This window comes from Podarcis vaucheri (assembly GCF_965113315.1).
Source record: "Podarcis vaucheri genome assembly, chromosome: 10".
Lineage (NCBI taxonomy): Eukaryota > Metazoa > Chordata > Lepidosauria > Squamata > Lacertidae > Podarcis > Podarcis vaucheri.
In genome coordinates, this window is record NC_138748.1 from 35673145 (window position 1) to 35692501 (window position 19357).

The window sequence follows — 19357 nt, forward strand, 5'->3', positions numbered from 1 at the left end:
GCTGTTGCAGCCATATGACTGTGGGTATATATTCCTAATTGTGAAATAATTTTCATTTACAATATCTGACATCATGTAGATTTCCACTCTTATTATAATAAATTAAATAGAAACCTCATGAAATAAGTGTGGATCATATTATGGCTCTGAACAAAATAATTTTAAAATAGAATGCCTTTGGAATAATCTGGCCATTTTGCCTCATCCTCCCTTTTCACTCCTGCTGCTCTGCATGAAGAAATCCTCAGCCACAAAATTTCTTTTTCATCCCAACCCCACTCCCAATTTAGAAATAGTTTTGCTCACAGCAGGAAGTGCATAGGACTGGGCTAAATATTTCCTTCTTTATGTTATTCCTTAGTTATTTTGTCAGTCGTTGTATCATCTTCAGCTGTTGTTCTTTATTACTCCAGTTTTCCTAATAATAATAACCATAACAACAATAATAAACAACCATAATTCTCCATATTGTAGTGGTTTATCCATCAGCCTTCCTCTGCATTCTGTGTTGCATGTAAATGGTGGGTGGTGAAAGAATTTTTTAAACTTCCAAAATCATTTGCTGTCATTGGCACTGGTCACAACCGCTGAGTACAGTCTGTTATTTTTCTGATATTTCTAGCTTGGCAGCCACAGTTATCCAATCACACTGGCGAAGCTACTGTGCTCGTAAAAAGATAAATTTCTATACGTGGCAACATCTGGCTGCAACTGTGATCCAGTCTAATTGGCGAAGCTACTATACCAGGAAAAAGATTGTCAACCTAAAGAAGGAAGATCACCATGATTCCACGGTCAAGCATAAAGCTGCTACTAAGCTTCAGGTCAGTCTGCAGTCTTTGAGAATGGATGCCTAACTCTCTCACATAAGCTTGGACCACCACACAACCTGAAAAAACCTAAAGGCAAACAGAATCAAGCACTGGACATTACCTCACAGAGGTACAATTAAACTGTTGTTGGACTCCAATTTCCAGAAGCCCTATAACTCAAAGATAGTGGGAGCTGTAGTCCAACAGCATCCGGAAGGTCACTTATTATCCATCCCTGCTTTAGACAATCAAGTTTGCATTACTGGTTACTGGCACTATATGGTTAAAAGGGCTACTTGCACTGATTTAGTTCCACTGAATTTCCGTGACATTTCACTAGTGTTAAGAGTTTTGTGAATCATTACCTTATGGTGCAAATAAAAATGTCATCCTGCCTTCTAGCCTTAAAACAACATTTGAGTATGCTAAGACTTCTTTTAATCTTTTTTTTTTGGGGGGGGGGAGATAAATTAATGTTGAAACCAGAACTTCAAAATATCTAAAACCCAGAATGTGTGTGATGGAAATTCACCTGGGTTCCAAAAGTGAATGAGAGATTTGAGTCCTTTTTTTATATTTCCCCCTGGATTCTGAATGTGAACTTTCAGAAGCAGTGGCGTAGCGTGGGTTGTCAGCACCCGGGGCAAGGCAAGTAATTTGTGCCCCCTAACCCGTGGATTTGCGCCCCCTAACCCTAACCCCCAGATGTTGCGCCCGGTGCGGCCAGCCACCCCTGCACCCCCCACGCTACGCCACTGTTCAGAAGGACCAAAATCAAATGCACAGCCCCAAACTTAGTAAAGCACTACAGCTAAGCAGGACAACAGAATTTCTACTTAAGAGTTTCATTGTTAGTACTATTTAACAATATGTCATGCTACAATTAATATGTCCAAAGTATCATTATTTATATGCTATTTTTATACAGATTTAGGGAGGAGGCAACGGTAGTGCCTATTTTCAGTTATGCAGCTAGAATGTTCTCAAATTCAGAGCCACATAATGTGGTTTTATGTTATCTCCTTTATTACAAGCCATTATTTGTTCTCTTATTAGTGGTTCTCTTGATGCCTTTCCTCCCTTTCATTTTTTTTGTGGGTTTGTTTTGTTCTTTGTCCTTTCCCCTTCTCATAACTTTCTTCCGTAAATTAAATTCTTCCTTTTAAAAAAATAGTCTAGAGATTGCTAGTGAAGGTGAAAATGATTGGCCTAAGTTAATTGCTGATACGTCTGCATATGTTGTCAGGTGTAATCAGTGGAAATTTTTATTTAAGTGTGTTTTTATTTTTGTGAAAGTTAACACTTAATTCTTTTTCGTATATCTTCTTCCCCTAAGCTTATAGTAGGTCCTGAAGGGATTGTCAAATAATTAATTAGTTGACCTTGGTTTGTAGTTGAGAGGGTTTTAGGATTCCATCCTGCTTACTCGAGCCAAACCTCCAGAGTATTCTGAGCTCTAGACATATGCTGATATTTAATTTGTCTTGTAGTTTTAAATGTCACATAAAGTTCAAAAAACAGATCATTGAGCTATTACAGAAAAAGAACTACAATGTTTTATCTTCCTAATGGGATAACAGAGAATCTGGATTTGGATTTGATCTATGGCCTCATATAACATGCTTTACATTTTTGTTTAGGCACTCTGGAAAGGTTTCCGTCTGCGAAAGAAACTGGCCAGTGCTTTGGCAGCTGTTAAAACTGATGAAGCTGATGATGACTATAGCGAAATAGATGTGGATGACTTTATGTTTGATGAAGTAAGTAGAGTTGTTTAATATTTAATTTATAATTCTAAGTTATTTGATTGGTGCTAAATTGGTGCAGGTGCTAAAAATATGATTTAAATGTAAGAAGAAATGAATTGATTTTAAAGTTTTGTCTCCTGGCAAATAACTGGAGAACAAATCTATTTATTTCATCTATTTGTTTTAATTTACTTTTAATTTTCCTTATTTTTATTTGCAAAATGTAGACTCGGCTTTTTGACAAAATCCTTCAAAAACTGGTTTACATTCTTTTAAAATACAAACCTGTTGGTAATTTTTGAGCTATATTAGTTTCTTGCCCTATAAACTGTTCTATTGCCAGTCATGCTAATATTGTGACTCTTTTCATGGAATGCTGAGCAGTACAGCAAAATACCCATGTGTAAATAGGTACATATAGAAAAGCTGCTATTTTTATCATAAAAATATTTTCTAGCATCTCAATACTTCAGTTTTGCATGTATATATTCACTGCAGTTTTGAAATTTTAATATTTGGGGTAAGGAGTGCTTCTGTAGATGGGTGGCTCTGATACAGCCCCTTTTGTTTATTATTCCATTTTTAGCATATAATTATTTAGTCTTATTTACAAGAAAGGATATATTGAACTATGGTGGAAAACAGGTCTGATAGTTGTTTTACAAGCAACAATGATAAAATTAACAAATTCTACTAAACAGACTAAAACAAAGAGGTAATTGAATTCTGAGTAATTTAACTCTCCTGTCTCTTTAGACATGAATGAGTATAATTGCCTTCTAAATTTAAAAGGTTTAAGGTGAAAAGAAAGTGGAATCCTGCAAAGTCAGAATATTTATGTGATCAAACAGTAATATGAGAGTTTCAGATGGAATAGATTAAAATTGCTATAAATTATTTCTGATGATGAAGGATAAATAAAAAACATGGTCCCCCCCAAAAAAACTGTTTAGGGAATTGCTTATTAATACAATAATGATCAACACACTAATATTTCAGTTTTAATATAAACAGAATATTTATGCAACATTGATAATATTTTTCTAGTATAACTAGAATTATAGCTAGTAGCTACAATTGAGTATAAATCAAAAATTCAAAACTACTGCCAGGTCTCGCCCCTTCCCTAAGTGACAACCTTTCCCAGCAACAGAGCACTCTTAATATGGGATTCTTTTCCCACTGGTGTTAATTGTATAGTCAATGATAAGAGTGGCATTCAAAACTCACAGCTAATTCACAGTGATGGAGTCTGACTAGAGGTAGCAAACAAACGAGTTTGGTTGGATTGCCTGTTCATGTAAAAAACATTGTACAAAGATAATATGATGATAACAATCTCAAAAATCTGGCTACTGATCATGTACGCTATTTCCTGCCCTTCACCAGCAGGTTCCATGGTGGGTTGTAAAAACTGAAAATTCAGTACAAAAAAAATGTAAAAGAAAAGACAGTCACAGGAATATGATGGGGCCTTAAAACACACATATCAGGTGTCAAAGGTCACAGTAAACATCATTCCCCTAAAACTATAAAGTAAAGGTGGCAGTCAAACCTCTGTGTAGAATTCCTGGTCACTGCCACCCAAACTTCTGAGGGAGGCAGAACAAGCAAAAGGACCTCCTCTGCAGATATTGATACCCAAGAGGCTCTCTACAGAATTAACTGTCCTGAATTCCTTTTCTAGACATTGATTTAAAAGACCCTTCAAAGACAGGTTTTTGGGTTTTTTTGTATTTGGATGGGAAAGAAGTTGTACACCTATAACTAGAGTTTGAGGGCTTTACTCATGTCTAATTTAGGAGGGTGGGATCTTTGTCCCTTTAGATGGACTCTAACTCACATCAACCTCAACTAGCACGGCCAGTGCTCAGGGACGATGGCTGCTGTAGTCCAGCAACATCTGAAGGACCACAAGTTCCCCACCTCTGGCTGAATTACTTTTTTATGCTCTGACTACATTTCATTCTAATTATCTATTCCTTCGAGCCATTTTTAAACCAACTCTTTCATTGGGGTTATCAGCCTTCTTTCTCATACTGTGAAATAAGTGGGATAGCTAGGTGCCCAGATATATCCAAGTTATTTCTATATTGGTCCCTAAATTTTAAACCCCTTTCCATTTTAGTTCATGTGAATTTTACTTGCAAGATTCAGGCATGTTTTCCACCCATTTGTGGCAATATCAGTGGTTATTTGGGTATCTCTGGTGGCCTTTCCTTTCTTCACAATATATCATTGGTGCCCTTTAGACCTTACAATAACAGCTTGGGAAGTGTCTGTTGGATGCTTGAAACCCACTGGGTTTAACCAATTGGCATGCTCTTACCATACAATGGTTCCCTGGTTGGAATAAGGGGAAATTATCAGAACCTGTTCGGCTCACCTTATGCACATGGTAGGATATATTTATACATTGCAGAGGTGCTTTGAGATTAACCCTCAGGAAGCAGCTCCCAAACCATTTCTGTAATATCTAAAGGGTGCCTAAGATATTAACTAATTTATTATAATCCCTGCTAAGAGTCTGTGATGACTTGTGCTTCAATTTTATTTCCTTTTCGTACCTCATGATTTCAGCCTCTGAGAAGGGCCAGCAAAATGTGCTCTTCTTAAGTTTCTCCATCCTGTTGTCTGCCATCAATTACAGAGCATTTAACCCTATTGTAAATCCATCATAACGTATACCCTTTTAAAAAAAAAACCATGACATTTATGATGTCTTTATACACAATATGAGGTAAACTGGGACCTAGTTAATCTTTTACAGCACACAGCCTTCAGGCTTTATTTTAGCCACTTCCAAAAAATCAGGAACTTGGAGAGTCATTTTCTCACTAAAGTGCTTGGACAGCCATGTGCCAAGAATGCGTTAATTCTGTCAGCATTGACTTCCAAAGTGCTTTCTTTGTGAATAGGAGCCATCAGTGCAGCTGAGATCATACTTGACACATCTATCAGTCCCTTTAAAGGGACCAGTGCAAGGAGTGATGTGTTGATTTTTCACTTTCCTTGTTCTGTAGGAGAAATGTTATTTGAAATAGAGCTGGGTATTTTATTCTGTTTTAATATCAAAATTCAGAAAAGCAGTACTAAAAATAAACTAGGGGGTTTTTTTGTAGTAAAAAGCAGAAGAATGGCAAATGCATGTTTCCCACCAATTTCATTTTTGTGCCTTCTGACCTCCAAAACAATTCCGAAGCATATTGAATGACATCTAAGGCTGCAATCATAACCCCACTGTCTGAATAGGCTTTGTTAGAATTGTGTTGTAAATGCTACCTGATTTTTATTTGTTTATTTTTGCATCTGGTTAATGAAAGAATATGTAAGATCTAATAGGTCTTGTTGGGGAGACTGGGATGCTGCAATTTTCCCAGATATATACTGTAAAGGGAAAACACAGCATATAAAACGCTATTGGTTGTGCTTTCAGTTCTTTTTTATTAAATGAAATACCCTGCACACATAGGCAGATGAATATAGACATTCCCCTGCTTCTTGATGAGCAAGAAGGGAACTTCTATGAGTTTCCAACAACTCTACATACACTGCCTATAGACCGCAGTCATCAGATCACTTCATAGCTTTAAATTAGAGGAGAGGCTTGAGATCACATAGGGACAACTCAATTGTTCTTGAACATGGGATACGTGAAGCTCCTGCTTGTTTGAACCAGAGACTATATTTCTTTTTGCAGGCAGGAACTGCCTTCTCCATGCTAAGAGGGGGGAAGGCCTATTTACCCAGGTTCCTGCAGTTTGACAAGGCAATCAATATGCCTCTGAATTCCAGTTGCTCAGAATTACTAGTGGGAAGAGTGTTACACTGCTTCTCAGGCCCAGATTAAGAGACTCTAAGGACTTAAAGTATTTTGGTGCCCCCATATATATCTAATTCAAAATAGAGACAATAATGAACTGTAAAATATATATTTTTTATTTTCCAAAACGAAACAAAAGCTACAGTAAGATGGAAAATAATGTTTATTTTTGTATATTTACATAAATAGTGTTTATTTTTGTTCAGCTGCACCGTATGGTTTATGGTAAATCCAGCAATGGAAAATTTCCGTGATGCCCCTCTTCCCTTGATGCCCTAAGCACATGCTTATTTTGCTTAATGGTTAATTCAGCCCTGCTGCTTCTGAGCTTCCTGTAGGCATTTGGCTGAACACTATGAGAACAGGATGCTGGACTAGAGGAGCCATTTCATGATCCATCAAGTCTATTCTTATGTTCAAATAAGGGGTGAACTCCTCATTAGTATTGTGTGTACTTCTGATTCTATAGATTTTAAGAATGTTTCATTCTGTTTTAATTATTGCTTTTTCTATGTTTTAGCCGTTTCTATTTTAACTGTGAGCCATCTTGAGTCCCTATCAGGGAAAAAGTGGGATATAAATAAATACAGTACCATAATAATAATCATAATAATCATAATTTGATTATTTTCTTCTACATTTTTAGTGTATGTATGTTTTCAGCTCTGTGTACCATATTGTTTTCTTATTTTTGATATAAATCACCCTCCACTGGAAGGAGTCTAGGGTGATGTACAACTAAATAAATAAATGTAAAGATAGTGTCAGCAAATTGGTGAGGTTTTCCCCACTCCTGTCATCAGGAAAATGAGGAATTGGTTCTTCTCTTCATGTTTATAAGAAGCCTTTACCTGAGCAGCAAGTTCCCTACACTTGCATTCTCACCTTTTCTCTGTTGATCATGAGTATCTGAAGGAGAATTGTCTTCATGAAGTAGCTAACTCAGCTTTTCATCCCACAAGAAATAGATTTGTCCACAGTTTGGGTAGCTTAGCTCAAGAGTAGCATGATGATGAAGTAAGATTATGAACCAGATCAAAAATGCATTTAAGAATGAAGGAAGTACAGTGGCAGAGCTCCTTGGCTGGATAGGTGTATTCAAGAAAGTATGCAATTTATATTACACACAATATTCCTCTCTCCTCCATGGAGCTCAGAGAAGCATATAGGGGATATTATTTGTCTAAGACCACCCAGTGAGTTTTAGAGCCATAAAAGCAGGGATTGGACTTTAGACATCTTACATCCTCATCCAACTTATTCTAGCCACACGCAACACTGGCTTTGAGGTTTAGAGTTTGTGAACGTCTAATTGTGAAGAACAGAGCTGTGCTATATGTGCTTGACATTTGCAAGTTTCAGGTTTGGTGTTTTCGTACCCAAATAGAAAAGGTATATATGTTGGGAGGGTGCCTATGGAAATGTGTGTATATATGTGTGTGTACATGAACACATGGAGATATGGCTAGCTAAGCAAGAACCTGTCATAGTTCCCTAAGGATCATCTAGTCTAACTCCCTTTGATGCAGGAACCACAGTAAAATAACCCCTAACAGATGGCCGTCAAACTTCTGTTTAAAAACCTCCAATGAAAGAGAGTCTACCATATTCAAATGTAATCCATTCCACTGTCAAACAACACAGTCAGAAAGTTCTTCCTAATATTTAGTCAGAATCTCCCTTCTTGCACTTGGAATCCATTGGTTCAGGTCCTACCCTGCAGCAGCAGAAAACCAGCTCGCTCCATTATCCATGTGACAGGCCTTCAGATATTTAAGGCTTGGCCCTCTCTTCTCCAGGCTAGACATACTCAGCTCCCTCAACCATTCCTCATAAGATGTGGTTTCAAGACCTTTTATCATCTTGGTTGCCCTCCTCTGCACATGTTCCAGCTTATCAGTATCCTTCTTAAACTGTGGCACCTAGAACTGGATTGAGTATTCCAGGTAGGGTCTGACCAACACAGAATAGACTAGTACTATTACTTCCCTTGATCTGGACACTGTACTTCTGTTGATGCAGCCTACAATTGCATTAGCTTTTTTCTTTTGCTGGTACATCACAGTGCTTACTTGTCTTAAGCTTATGGTCTACTAAGACCCATAGATCACAAATTACTTTTGATAGTTTTGGTCCAGTTCTTCAATCTGTTAACATCATCTTGAATCGTGCATCTATATTCTGAGGTATTAGCAACCCCTCTCAGTTTCCTATTTAAAGCTTAAATCTCTTTATCTTTGCTGTTGCCTAGCTTGCATCATGAACTGAACTAGAGAAAACCCATATTTTGTTGAAGCAAATCTTTATCAACTATACTGCAGGCAATATGTGATTCCGTTCTCCAAAATTGCATGGAAAGGGACTCTGTGCAATCAGCATTCATGTAGAAGACCTCATATGTAGAGGCATACACACACACACACACACACACATACAGAAGAGAAGGACTTGAACTGCTCCTCCATCGTGCTATTTCCAGACTGGTTCCTAGTCACTGGGAGCCGTGTGTTTTCAGGATGCATTAAACACACTGACTGACTAAAAAGCTAAGAGGTTTCTGAACTGAGAGGCTAATGTGGGAGTAGAGAATAATTAAGAGGGCTGTTTTAATCTACTATGTATTACCTGACTTGATATGGTTGCTTCTGTGTTTTCATAATACTTAATCCATCTGCATATTGTAGCCCAACATTGTTACATACATCTCCACTGTTCTCCTGAAGTCAAATATCCTACTGCATAAAGAAGGAAGCATGTGAAACTCCAAAATAACAACAACAATATATTCTGGTGTCTCAGCACATTTTTCTTTCTGAATTGTGTTCAACAAGGGAAATATTGTTCATGCTGTGAAACAGAATGAAGAAAAAGAAAAAAAGTACACATAGTACTTTAGGGAAAGTTGAACCATTTCTGTCTAGTTTTTTTAAAAATCCAGTCAAATCCAAATCTTTCCCCACTTCCAGAACTAATCTTTGTGATATTCACAATTGTAAATCTCAAGTAGTAAGGCTTGAAAAATCCGAATTTTTAAAAATACTAGTGGCTTCAGAGTAACATGGAACCGTATAGCTAAGACTGATGATCCCAAAATCATGTAGCCTTTATTAAAATATGAGCAGTTCTAAAAATCAGTTTAATTTTTCACCAGCATCCAAAATGTAATGTCTTTCAAAATAGGTGAAATATGACTCTATCCCTTTACTTTTCATTAAGGGGGAAGTAACCTAGTAGTTCCCCTTTTCACCAACATGGGTTGTTCTTAAATAGGTCATATAGAATTTCGGTAATCCTATCTTCTGGTATCCAAAAGCTCGGATAATCATCTCAGAGAAATAAATGCAACCTAGCAGTAATGCATAAATGGGTGAAAGATGTTGTAGCCACGCCATTTAGAGACTTTTTATGTGGGAGGGAAAGGTGTTGAATCAAAATGAAACATCAAAATTTTGCTGATGTCAGGGAACTGACATCAGAGGGAAAGGAGGTGATAGGGCTCCCAGAGACTGGGAGAGACTCAACAGCCAAAGCAGGGACCAGCAGGGGGAGCGCGGGGTCTCTGGAGGAGGATCTCAGGGATACTGAGAGAGATGCAGCAGCGCAGGCAGGAAGCAGGGGGGAGAAAGGGGTGAGAGACACGTCCAGTGAAAATAGTGGGGAGGTGTCAGAAGCAATTGCAGGGAGACCCATGCTTCGTCGGAAGCTGTCACGTCGTGAGTCCAGGAGACGTGTTTCCGTTAAGGAACTTCTTTGTTGGAGGCATTTCCGCAAACAGCCACTGTCGGACTCTAACAGTGACTAGAGCAGACATGTCTGAGGAGCTCTGTCACACACAGAGGTTTGTGGGGCCGCACAAACTCTGAAGGGGCACCATTTTAAGCACAAGCAGCTAATCATCCCCTGATAGCAGTCCGACAGTCTCTGTACGCTGCCTGTGCAGGAGAAAGCATCATGAGCGACCCAGCCGGAGCCGGAGGAGCAGGGGGAGGAGCTGATCCAAGCTTGGAAGAAAGATGCCGAGCATTGGAGGTCCAACTGGCGCTGCAGACGGCGAGGCTCGAGGAGAGGAGGGCTCAAGATGCAGACAAGAAGGGGAGAACCACTCAGTTCCCCAGAAAGGTACCAGGATTGGTGCAGAAGTTTGGGGGGGACCCCAAGGATTACCATGCCTTTAGGACTGAAATGCAATATGCCCTGAATGTCCAGTTTGATGAGTTCCCTGATGAGGAATCTCGAGTTGCTTTTGTAATTGGGCATCTTGAGAAGGGCGCGCGAGACTGGGTTCGACCCCTGATGGCAACGCACAACGATATCCTAAAGGACACTATGAAATTTTTTCGTGCAATGGATATCATGTTTTCCAGCGACATTGAGGAAGGGGTGGTGCGCAGACAGTTAATGGCTTGCAAGCAGGGAAGCAGATCTGTCCGTGAGTACTGGACTGAATTTACCATGCTGATTCACAGATTGGGATGGGATTTATCGGCAGCACCCATTCAGATGCTATTTGAAGAAGGTCTTTCTTCAGCTGTGAAAGACGAGCTGGCCAGGAGCCCCAGGGCGGTGTCTATGGATCAGCTGACCAAATCTGCGCTGACCATTGGAGCGCGCCAGGAGGCAAGAGCCTTGGAGAGGCGGGAAGGGAGAGGGGAACGTTGGAAGGAGTTACGCATTCCAGACATTCCTGAGCCAGCTTTCCCGCCGGCAGAGCCGATGGAAATCGGAACAGCCCGCGCGCGCGCAGTTTCAAAGCCCAGTGAGGGGGCGAAGAAGGAGGGAAAGGGAGCCCGGAAATGCTATCTCTGCCAACAGCCAGGCCACTTTGCCAGAGTCTGCCCCCAGAGGAAGGAATGGCAAGGAATGGTGGGGGCTGTTGAGGGGGAAGAGCAGGGAGAAACGGAGCAGGTAAAAGCCAACGCCTGGTTGCCATCAGGGCACTGCAGCCAGGCCAAAGAGCAGTGAAAGTGCCCCTTCCCCAAGTGCCAGTGCCAGAAGCTCCTCGACCGGCTCTAGTGATTGAAGTGTCGCTAGAGCTGCAAAATGGACACCCCCTAAAAATAAAGGCACTGTTGGACTCAGGCAGCTCCTGCAATTTTATGAGCAAGGAGTTTGCTGCTGAACACCAGATACAGACTATCCCTTTAAGCAACCCCCTGCAGGTGACCACGATCGATGGCAGGGAACTGTTGGGAGGAGGAGTCAGCTTGCAGACCATCCCAATGATAATGAGGGTGGCAAGGCACACAGAACTGATAGCGTTTAATGTGGCCACCTTGGGAGGTGCTCCCATTATTTTGGGAATGAGCTGGCTAGCCCTACATGATCCGCTGGTGGGCTGGCATCAAAGAGTGGTTTCCTTCGGTTCCGCACATTGCTTAGAACACTGCAGGGGGGAAAAGGGGTCAGCAGGGGCCCAAGCCACCCTGGCAGGGACTGAAGTAGTGGAGAAGGGGAAGGTGCCACCACAGTATGCTGATCTCAGCGACGTGTTCAGCGAGAAGGAAGCTGACCAACTACCTCCGCATAGACCCTTTGATTGCCAGATCAATTTACTCCCTGGAGCACAGCTTCCTGTAGGCAAGTTGTATGCCATGTCAGACAGGGAAATGCAGGAGTTGCGAGCGTTCATTGACAAGAACCTGAAGAGGGGCTTCATCAGAGAGTCCAAGGCAGCGGGGGGTAGCCCAGTGTTTTTTGTGGACAAAAAAAACACGGACAAGCCGAGGCTGGTATGTGACTTTCGGGCCCTAAATGCAGTGACAGAGCCGGCGGCTTTTCCTATGCCCAGGATTGATGATATTTTGACCAGGGTGCGGAAGGGAAAGATTTTTACAAAGCTGGACCTAAGGGGGGCGTACAACCTGATACGTATAAGGAAAGGGGATGAATGGAAGACCACCATGTTCACCCCTTTGGGGGCATTTGAATACTTAGTTATGCCTTTTGGATTACAAACAGGCTCCGCGTGTTTTCAAGCTTTCATGAACCACGTACTGGGGCCTTTGCTCTACAAGAATTGCGTGGCCTTCTTAGATGACGTGTTGGTGTATTCGGAGAATGAGGAGCAACATGTGAGAGACGTCAGAGAAGTGTTGAGCAGGCTGCAAGCCAACAGACTGTGGGTGAAACTGGAGAAGTGTCAGTTTCATACCAAGGAGGTGGAATTCCTGGGGTACCGCTTGTCAGATAAGGGGTTGGCCATGGACCCCGGCAAGGTTCAAGCGGTGCTGGAATGGAAAACACCCAAGACCAAGAAGGATGTGCAGAGGTTCCTAGGGTTTGGAAACTTTTATCGTAAGTTCATCCGCAACTTCGCCCACCTGACGGCGCCCATCACGGACTGTCTCAGCAGCAAAAAGAAGTTTGTTTGGACGGGGGAGGCGGAGCGAGCGTTTGAGGAACTGAAAAGGGCCTTCGCCTCTGACGAACAACTTCTACATGTGGATTTACAAAAAAAGCTGAGGGTCGAAACAGACGCGTCGGACAGAGCCATAGGGGCGGTGCTTCTTCTGCAGCCGGGGAAGGAGGGGTCTGAGTGGCGACCGTGTGCCTTCTTTTCGCGGAAGCTGAACAAGTCTGAGAGGAACTACACGGTGTACGACCGGGAACTTCTTGCAATTTATGAGGCCTTCCGGAGATGGAGGCACCTACTAATTGGTGCACAACAGAAGGTGCAAGTGTGCACGGACCATAAGAATCTAGAGTATTGGAGAACTGCGCGAGTGCTCAACCAACGGCAGTTGAGATGGGCCCAGGAGTTCTCCAAATTTAACTTTGAGATTTGTTACGTACCAGGCCCGGAGAACGTTAGGGCGGACGCTCTCTCACGCAAACCTGAATATTTGGAGGGAGAGGGTGTACCCGAAGAGACCCATGTCATTCCCGAGGACCGCTGGGTGTGTGGGGCGGCATTGGTGGGGCAAAGGGAACTGGTAGAGGGAACGGGGCAGGATGAATACGCCCAGGACAAACTCAGGAGTCTTAGGAGGGAGGGAGACAAACCCGGGGGTTTTGAGGAGAGAAATGGGGCGTTGTACTACAAGGGAGCGTTATACATACCTGAAGGGGAATTGAGGGAAAAGGTACTCAAGCAACTGCACGATAACCCCACAGCAGGGCATTTTGGGCAACACAAAACCATGTGGCTGGTTACCAGGGAATTCTGGTGGCCCAAGGTCAGGGAAGATGTGCGTGAATATGTGAGAGGGTGTGACCGATGCCAACGAGCCAAGGGGGAGAGGCGGGCACCGGCAGGTTTATTAGAACCACTACCCACGCCGGAAAGACCGTGGGAGGCAGTGGCAATAGATTTTATGACTGATCTGCCCAGGTCCAAAGGGAAAACAGCCATTATGGTGGTGGTAGATCTGTTAACCAAGATGGCCCACTTTATAGCCTGCTCACATGCGGTCACAGCAGAAGAAACCGCCAAATTGTTTGTGGAAAATGTGTTTAGGTTGCATGGCGCCCCCTTGAGGGTGGTTTCGGACCGAGGGAAACAATTTACTTCCAGGTTCTGGAGGAAGCTCATGAGCTTACTGCATGTAGAGGTTAATTTCTCTACTGCCCGTCATCCAGAAACCAACGGGCAGGCGGAAAGAGCTAATGGTGTCCTCCAGCAATATTTGAGGTGTTATGTTAATGACAGAGAGAATGATTGGGTGGAGAAGCTGGCGTTGGCAGAATTTGCTTACAACAATGCAGAGAACGTGTCCACGGGGATGAGCCCTTTTTTGGCCAATCACGGGTGTCATCCCCGAGCCTTCCCAGGGGGGGAGGGGAAGAACTGGAGCGTTCCAGCAGCAGAACAGTTCGTTGAAGAAATGGAAGCGATCCATCGCCAACTCCAACTTAATTTAAACCGGGCGAAGGAGGAATATAAGAGGCAGGCAGACAAAACCAGAAGGGAAGGGGAAAGCATTAGGGTGGGAGACCAGGTGTGGCTGTCCACCCAAGGGTTACCATTTAAAGGAGGTTGTAAGAAGTTAAGACCCAAAAGACTGGGCCCATTTGAAGTCACGCAACAGGTCAACCCAGTGGCTTTCAGACTCCGGTTACCGAACCACATGAAGTTGCACCCAGTGTTCCACAGATCGTTGCTGTCACCGTATATAGGGGACAGAGAGGGGAGGGTCAATAGGGGACCAGCGATGGAGGAAAAAGAACACAGCTACCATGCAGCGGAGATCCTAGATTCCAGGTGGAAAGGAGAGCAAGTAGAGTATTTGGTAATGTGGGAAGGGGAACCGGAGTCGGAAAACACCTGGGTCAGGGCAGAGGATGTAGATGACGAGGTTCTAATTGAAACTTTTCATCAGAGATTCCCTCGAAAACCCCAGCCAGTGGCGAGGTTCCGGAGGGAATACTTCGCCACCACAGACGAAGAAGAGGAGTTGGAGGGGTTCTCTGATTCCGAGGTGGAGGAGGATTCAGCGAGTCGGAACAAAGACCGATGGAGGGAGATGTTCGAGACGTCGGAAGATGAAGAGGATTCGTTTCGGGGTTTCAGCTCCTCACCGCCCAGAGGAGAGGGAGGGGGCGGGGGGGAAGGGGGCCCTGGAGGGGAGGTGGATGTCAGGGAACTGACATCAGAGGGAAAGGAGGTGATAGGGCTCCCAGAGACTGGGAGAGACTCAACAGCCAAAGCAGGGACCAGCAGGGGGAGCGCGGGGTCTCTGGAGGAGGATCTCAGGGATACTGAGAGAGATGCAGCAGCGCAGGCAGGAAGCAGGGGGGAGAAAGGGGTGAGAGACACGTCCAGTGAAAATAGTGGGGAGGTGTCAGAAGCAATTGCAGGGAGACCCATGCTTCGTCGGAAGCTGTCACGTCGTGAGTCCAGGAGACGTGTTTCCGTTAAGGAACTTCTTTGTTGGAGGCGTTTCCGCAAACAGCCACTGTCGGACTCTAACAGTGACTAGAGCAGACATGTCTGAGGAGCTCTGTCACACACAGAGGTTTGTGGGGCCGCACAAACTCTGAAGGGGCACCATTTTAAGCACAAGCAGCTAATCATCCCCTGATAGCTGACATAGAAACAGCCTCAGCCCCTAAGGGCAGGTACATACACTCTATGCAGCACACCCAATTTTTGTGGATTCACTGGTGTTTCCCACAGCATATGCCTAAAGTGTTTAAAATTTCAAATCTGTCTCTCTCCGCCCCCCCCCCCGTGAAAGAAGTAACAACATGTTGTTTTGGCATTTTTGATACAGTTGCTGCTAATCTCTCCATATGTGTGCTCCTTCTCAAACCCACCCATCTCACATGTCTTGCTACCCCCAAAAAAGGAAGTGGGTCCACAGCAACAAAAAAAAAACAAAAGAGGAAAAAATAATGGTGATAATGATAACCATCATCATAATACTATATAGGAAAAGGGAAATTCAAAATAGAAAATTCTCTGAAACTTTCAATGAACAAAGCACAGTTAATTCCATGCAATGATACCTGTGCTTTCTCTCTCCTTTTTTCAGATGATCTTAGTCTGTAATTGATTTTATAATTGCTTCTAGTTTTAAAATACTTTTTGATGCAGTGAATGCCTGTAGTAATTCAAGCAGAGGAGAAATGGGTTACAGGGAGGAGAATGACAATCTCCATTCTTCCCTTTCTCCCCATGTGCCTGTACTGGGCATCCTTCTCTGAACTGCCTCACTAAAAGGTTATTCCTTGAGAGAAGCAGCACATTGCTAGGATGCTACAAGTCCTTTCAGCCTCAGAATCCCCCAGATTAAGTGTGTTTACACCATGATTTGGCCCCATTGCCTTCCTCCTCCATGTAGAAGTTGGTCCTTGGACCACCTCCTTGGGGACTTGGTGAATATGTTTTGGAAGCAGAAGATACTTAAGGGAAGAGAAAAGGTATGGTGAAGAGAAGAGGCAAGGAGGCAGGGGAAGAGAGGTGAGCTGGATTACTTATGAGACCTAGGAGAAGGATAGTGGTATGGAGGCAGCAGGGACTTGAAGAAATGAGACAGAGAAAACTACAGACAGGGGCAAGGGAGCTAAGAAGGAAGCAAGGGTCAAGGAAAAGGGTGGTTGGGCAAATGCATCCAGGAACATTTCTGTACAAATTTTCAGCATTTGTCTGGCATGTTCCTGTACTGTAATGGCAATTACAGAAAGTGAGAGGACGTTCTGTATGCTTCAATAGTGTGTTTGGTGGTGCAACAGCAACCTTTTACAGGCAGAGTTTGGATGCGAGTTGGAAAGATTAGCTCTGCAATTCCAGATGTTGCAAAAATTCCATTTGCATTTAAAATTTCTGCAGAAGGCAGCTTTCTGTGTTTAATTCTGACTCGGCTGAATAGCACTTTGAAACAATTTAGTCTAGATTATTCCCATTGGAATTATTATGGAGGAAATCAAATGATATAAATTAATCCAAAACTTATTTTTAGCTTCATCATTACTGTCCTACAGGTGACTATTATATTAGAATAGAATGGCTCAGAATCACTGAAAGCAGCATGCAACGCGGTCAAAATGGTGCTTTATAGAAGTTATCAAAACGAAACTGATATTATCCCTGCACTATTGACTTCATTGGTTTGTTGTTGTTTTAAACCAGGCTGTCATAGAGAAAGAATGGCCAGCTTTGGATTCCACCCGCTTCCTTTCACAAACACTGCTATTCTCAGACCAATTGCCCTCGCCAAAGGTAACATGTCACGGAAACTTTCTTCGTATTTGGCCTTTGTTCATTCCTTAAGGATCTCACTACACTTGGTGTGATTAATATTGCAATTTATTGACTGAAAAAACATAATTACTTTAAGAAGCCTCTGACTTCCTCCTCATCCCCAGATGTAATTTTTCATGTTGCTTTTCTTTCATTTGCTTAATTCCCCCCCTTTATTTTTGGATTTCTTTCAACACTTTACTTCACAGTAGCAATATATATATATATGATGATGTGCCTCAGCTGCACATTTGGCAGTGGATTAAAAATTGCTAGTTGACACAGTGCTTTCAAAAACACTGAAGCCTGCAATATATGGCAACAGCTGAAGATTTTCAGAGCAGCTAAAGATCATTGAACTGTAATGTCTGTTAGCTATTTGATAATCTTTGAAGTTTCAGCTTTCTTTATGTTATGTTTAATTCTCTTTGTTATATGCAATGTGTTTTCAACAATATTTGTACTAGCAATAAGATAGAGAATGGTCATAAATGGCAGACAGTAGTGCTTAAGCATGTTAATTTTTCACTCATTGGAGTAATTAAATGCAAGCCTTACACTCTAGTCCTAAGCATGCTTCCTTCAGAGTGATTTCACTGATTTCAAGTAGGATTCCTCTCCAATTAAATGTGTTTAAGTTCAGGGTGCCAGCCATACTTTCAGGAATGTAGTTTTAATTTGAATTTCAAACTGCTTCCAGATCATAACCTGCTCACGTCTTAGGTACATTGAGGTGGTTAAGTGCATTCCAGATTATTGCAAAATGACTGGATCTTGTTAAAGTCTGTGGCTGTGATCCAACTAAACAAAATGTGTGCATGGGGGAGAGCTGTGCACACAGACGGCTGTTTCTTTGAAGTTTCCACCAAGGATGCTTATGCTGCAACAAAGACCAGCTTTTGGTTTAAAATGCATCTTCCTTTGCAAGATGCAGCTGTGGTTGAAACCTCAAACAAACCTCCGACCTCACAGGGTTCTTTCCTGTGCATATAGCTTACTTGGGCACAGCCTATGAATGCAGTCTGTGTAAAATAAAAGAAGGATGGTCTGCATGTTGCTATTCTCATGGAATGATACTTTTGTTTGCTAATTTTCCTTGTCCAGTTATAAGTCAACGTGGCTTGTCACATAGGTCTATCATACCATGTAGAGTTTCATTCACCAGTGCTAGATATTCATGAAAGCATCACTCATTCACTGAGAAATCTTTTATGAGAATTTTTTTCTATTTCTCCGTATTTTCTATTTCTATATTCTATTTTCTATTTCTCCATATTTTGCAATGCAGTGTACTTCTAGGACAAATCAAAGGTGCTGGATTTATCTTTTGAAAGCACTTCATGACGTGAGAGCCATATATTTCAGAAGTCATCTCTCCCTATATCTGCACTCATGCCAATTATATTTCTCAGATCAGCCCCTGCATTGTAATTTTTTTCTGTGGGGAGTGAGAAACTGTGCTTGAAGCAAAGACTTTACAGCAATTGTTCAAAAATCTGTGTTGTCTCAGAAAAAGCATCAAGGCTCTTATTTTGGTTGCCAGATTTTATGACTTGCATCTGTCAAATTCTGAAAGCAAATAGAAGTTGTTTTCTTCAGTCATGTTTTTCTTTGTTTTAGGCCACTTCTAGACTGTTGCTGTTATGTAGATTGGATCCAATTGCATGCTAGCAAATTTAGGTTGCATAATTAAAGTAGATTAAAGTAGACTCCTGTCCCATTTCACCATCTGAGGTCAAATGGAGAAGTCCTCATTCCCACCCATGCTGAAGGCTTGCTTAGCTGCGACTTCTGGATTCCAGTGAGATCTCACCGGAATCCAGAAGTTGCAACTGCTTCTCCTTGTTTGTCTGGTGGCAGCAATGGGGGGCCAACCAGGCCCCCACCTCCATGCCACCATGAGAGAAGGGAGGAGAAGAAGTAGCGGCAAGAACTTGTGAGAGCTCCACGAGATACCATGAGATTTTGCCAGAAGCTGCCGTTGCCTCACTTCTCGTCTCCTCACTTCTCTTGTGGCGGCAGCAGGGGCGAGAGGTGGCCACAGGAGCACTGCCCCTTGGGATTCCACCACCTGAGACAGCTGCCTTAGTCCACCTCATAGAAGGGCTGGTCCTGCTCTTGCACAGCACCCCCCAACCACCACCATCAAAAAAGTGAGAATTTTTGCACTATGGAAAGTGATAGGAAGTTGCACTAGCAAGTGATAGAACCATTGCTTGATGTGACATCATATAACCTCCCCACAAGCTACCAGAATGAATGTGGATGCTGTATAACTTCCCTGCAAATTTTG

The 19357-nt window shown here is 42.5% G+C and overlaps 1 protein-coding gene across 5 annotated transcripts in view; it reads left to right on the plus strand.

Annotated features, from left to right (window-relative positions):
* Window positions 1–19357, plus strand: part of LRRIQ1 (leucine rich repeats and IQ motif containing 1) — a 102717-nt gene that overhangs the window by 36598 nt on the left and 46762 nt on the right. For all 5 annotated transcript variants that reach the window (XR_014224157.1, XM_082240933.1, XM_082240932.1 and 2 more), the window contains 3 exons: window positions 623–824; window positions 2453–2572; window positions 16954–17043. Coding sequence is in view for 4 of the 5 variants with exons in the window: in XM_082240933.1 (XP_082097059.1) it covers window positions 623–824; window positions 2453–2572; window positions 16954–17043 (412 nt within the window). In the remaining variant the exon portion in view is untranslated. The remainder of the gene's footprint in view (window positions 1–622; window positions 825–2452; window positions 2573–16953; window positions 17044–19357) is intronic.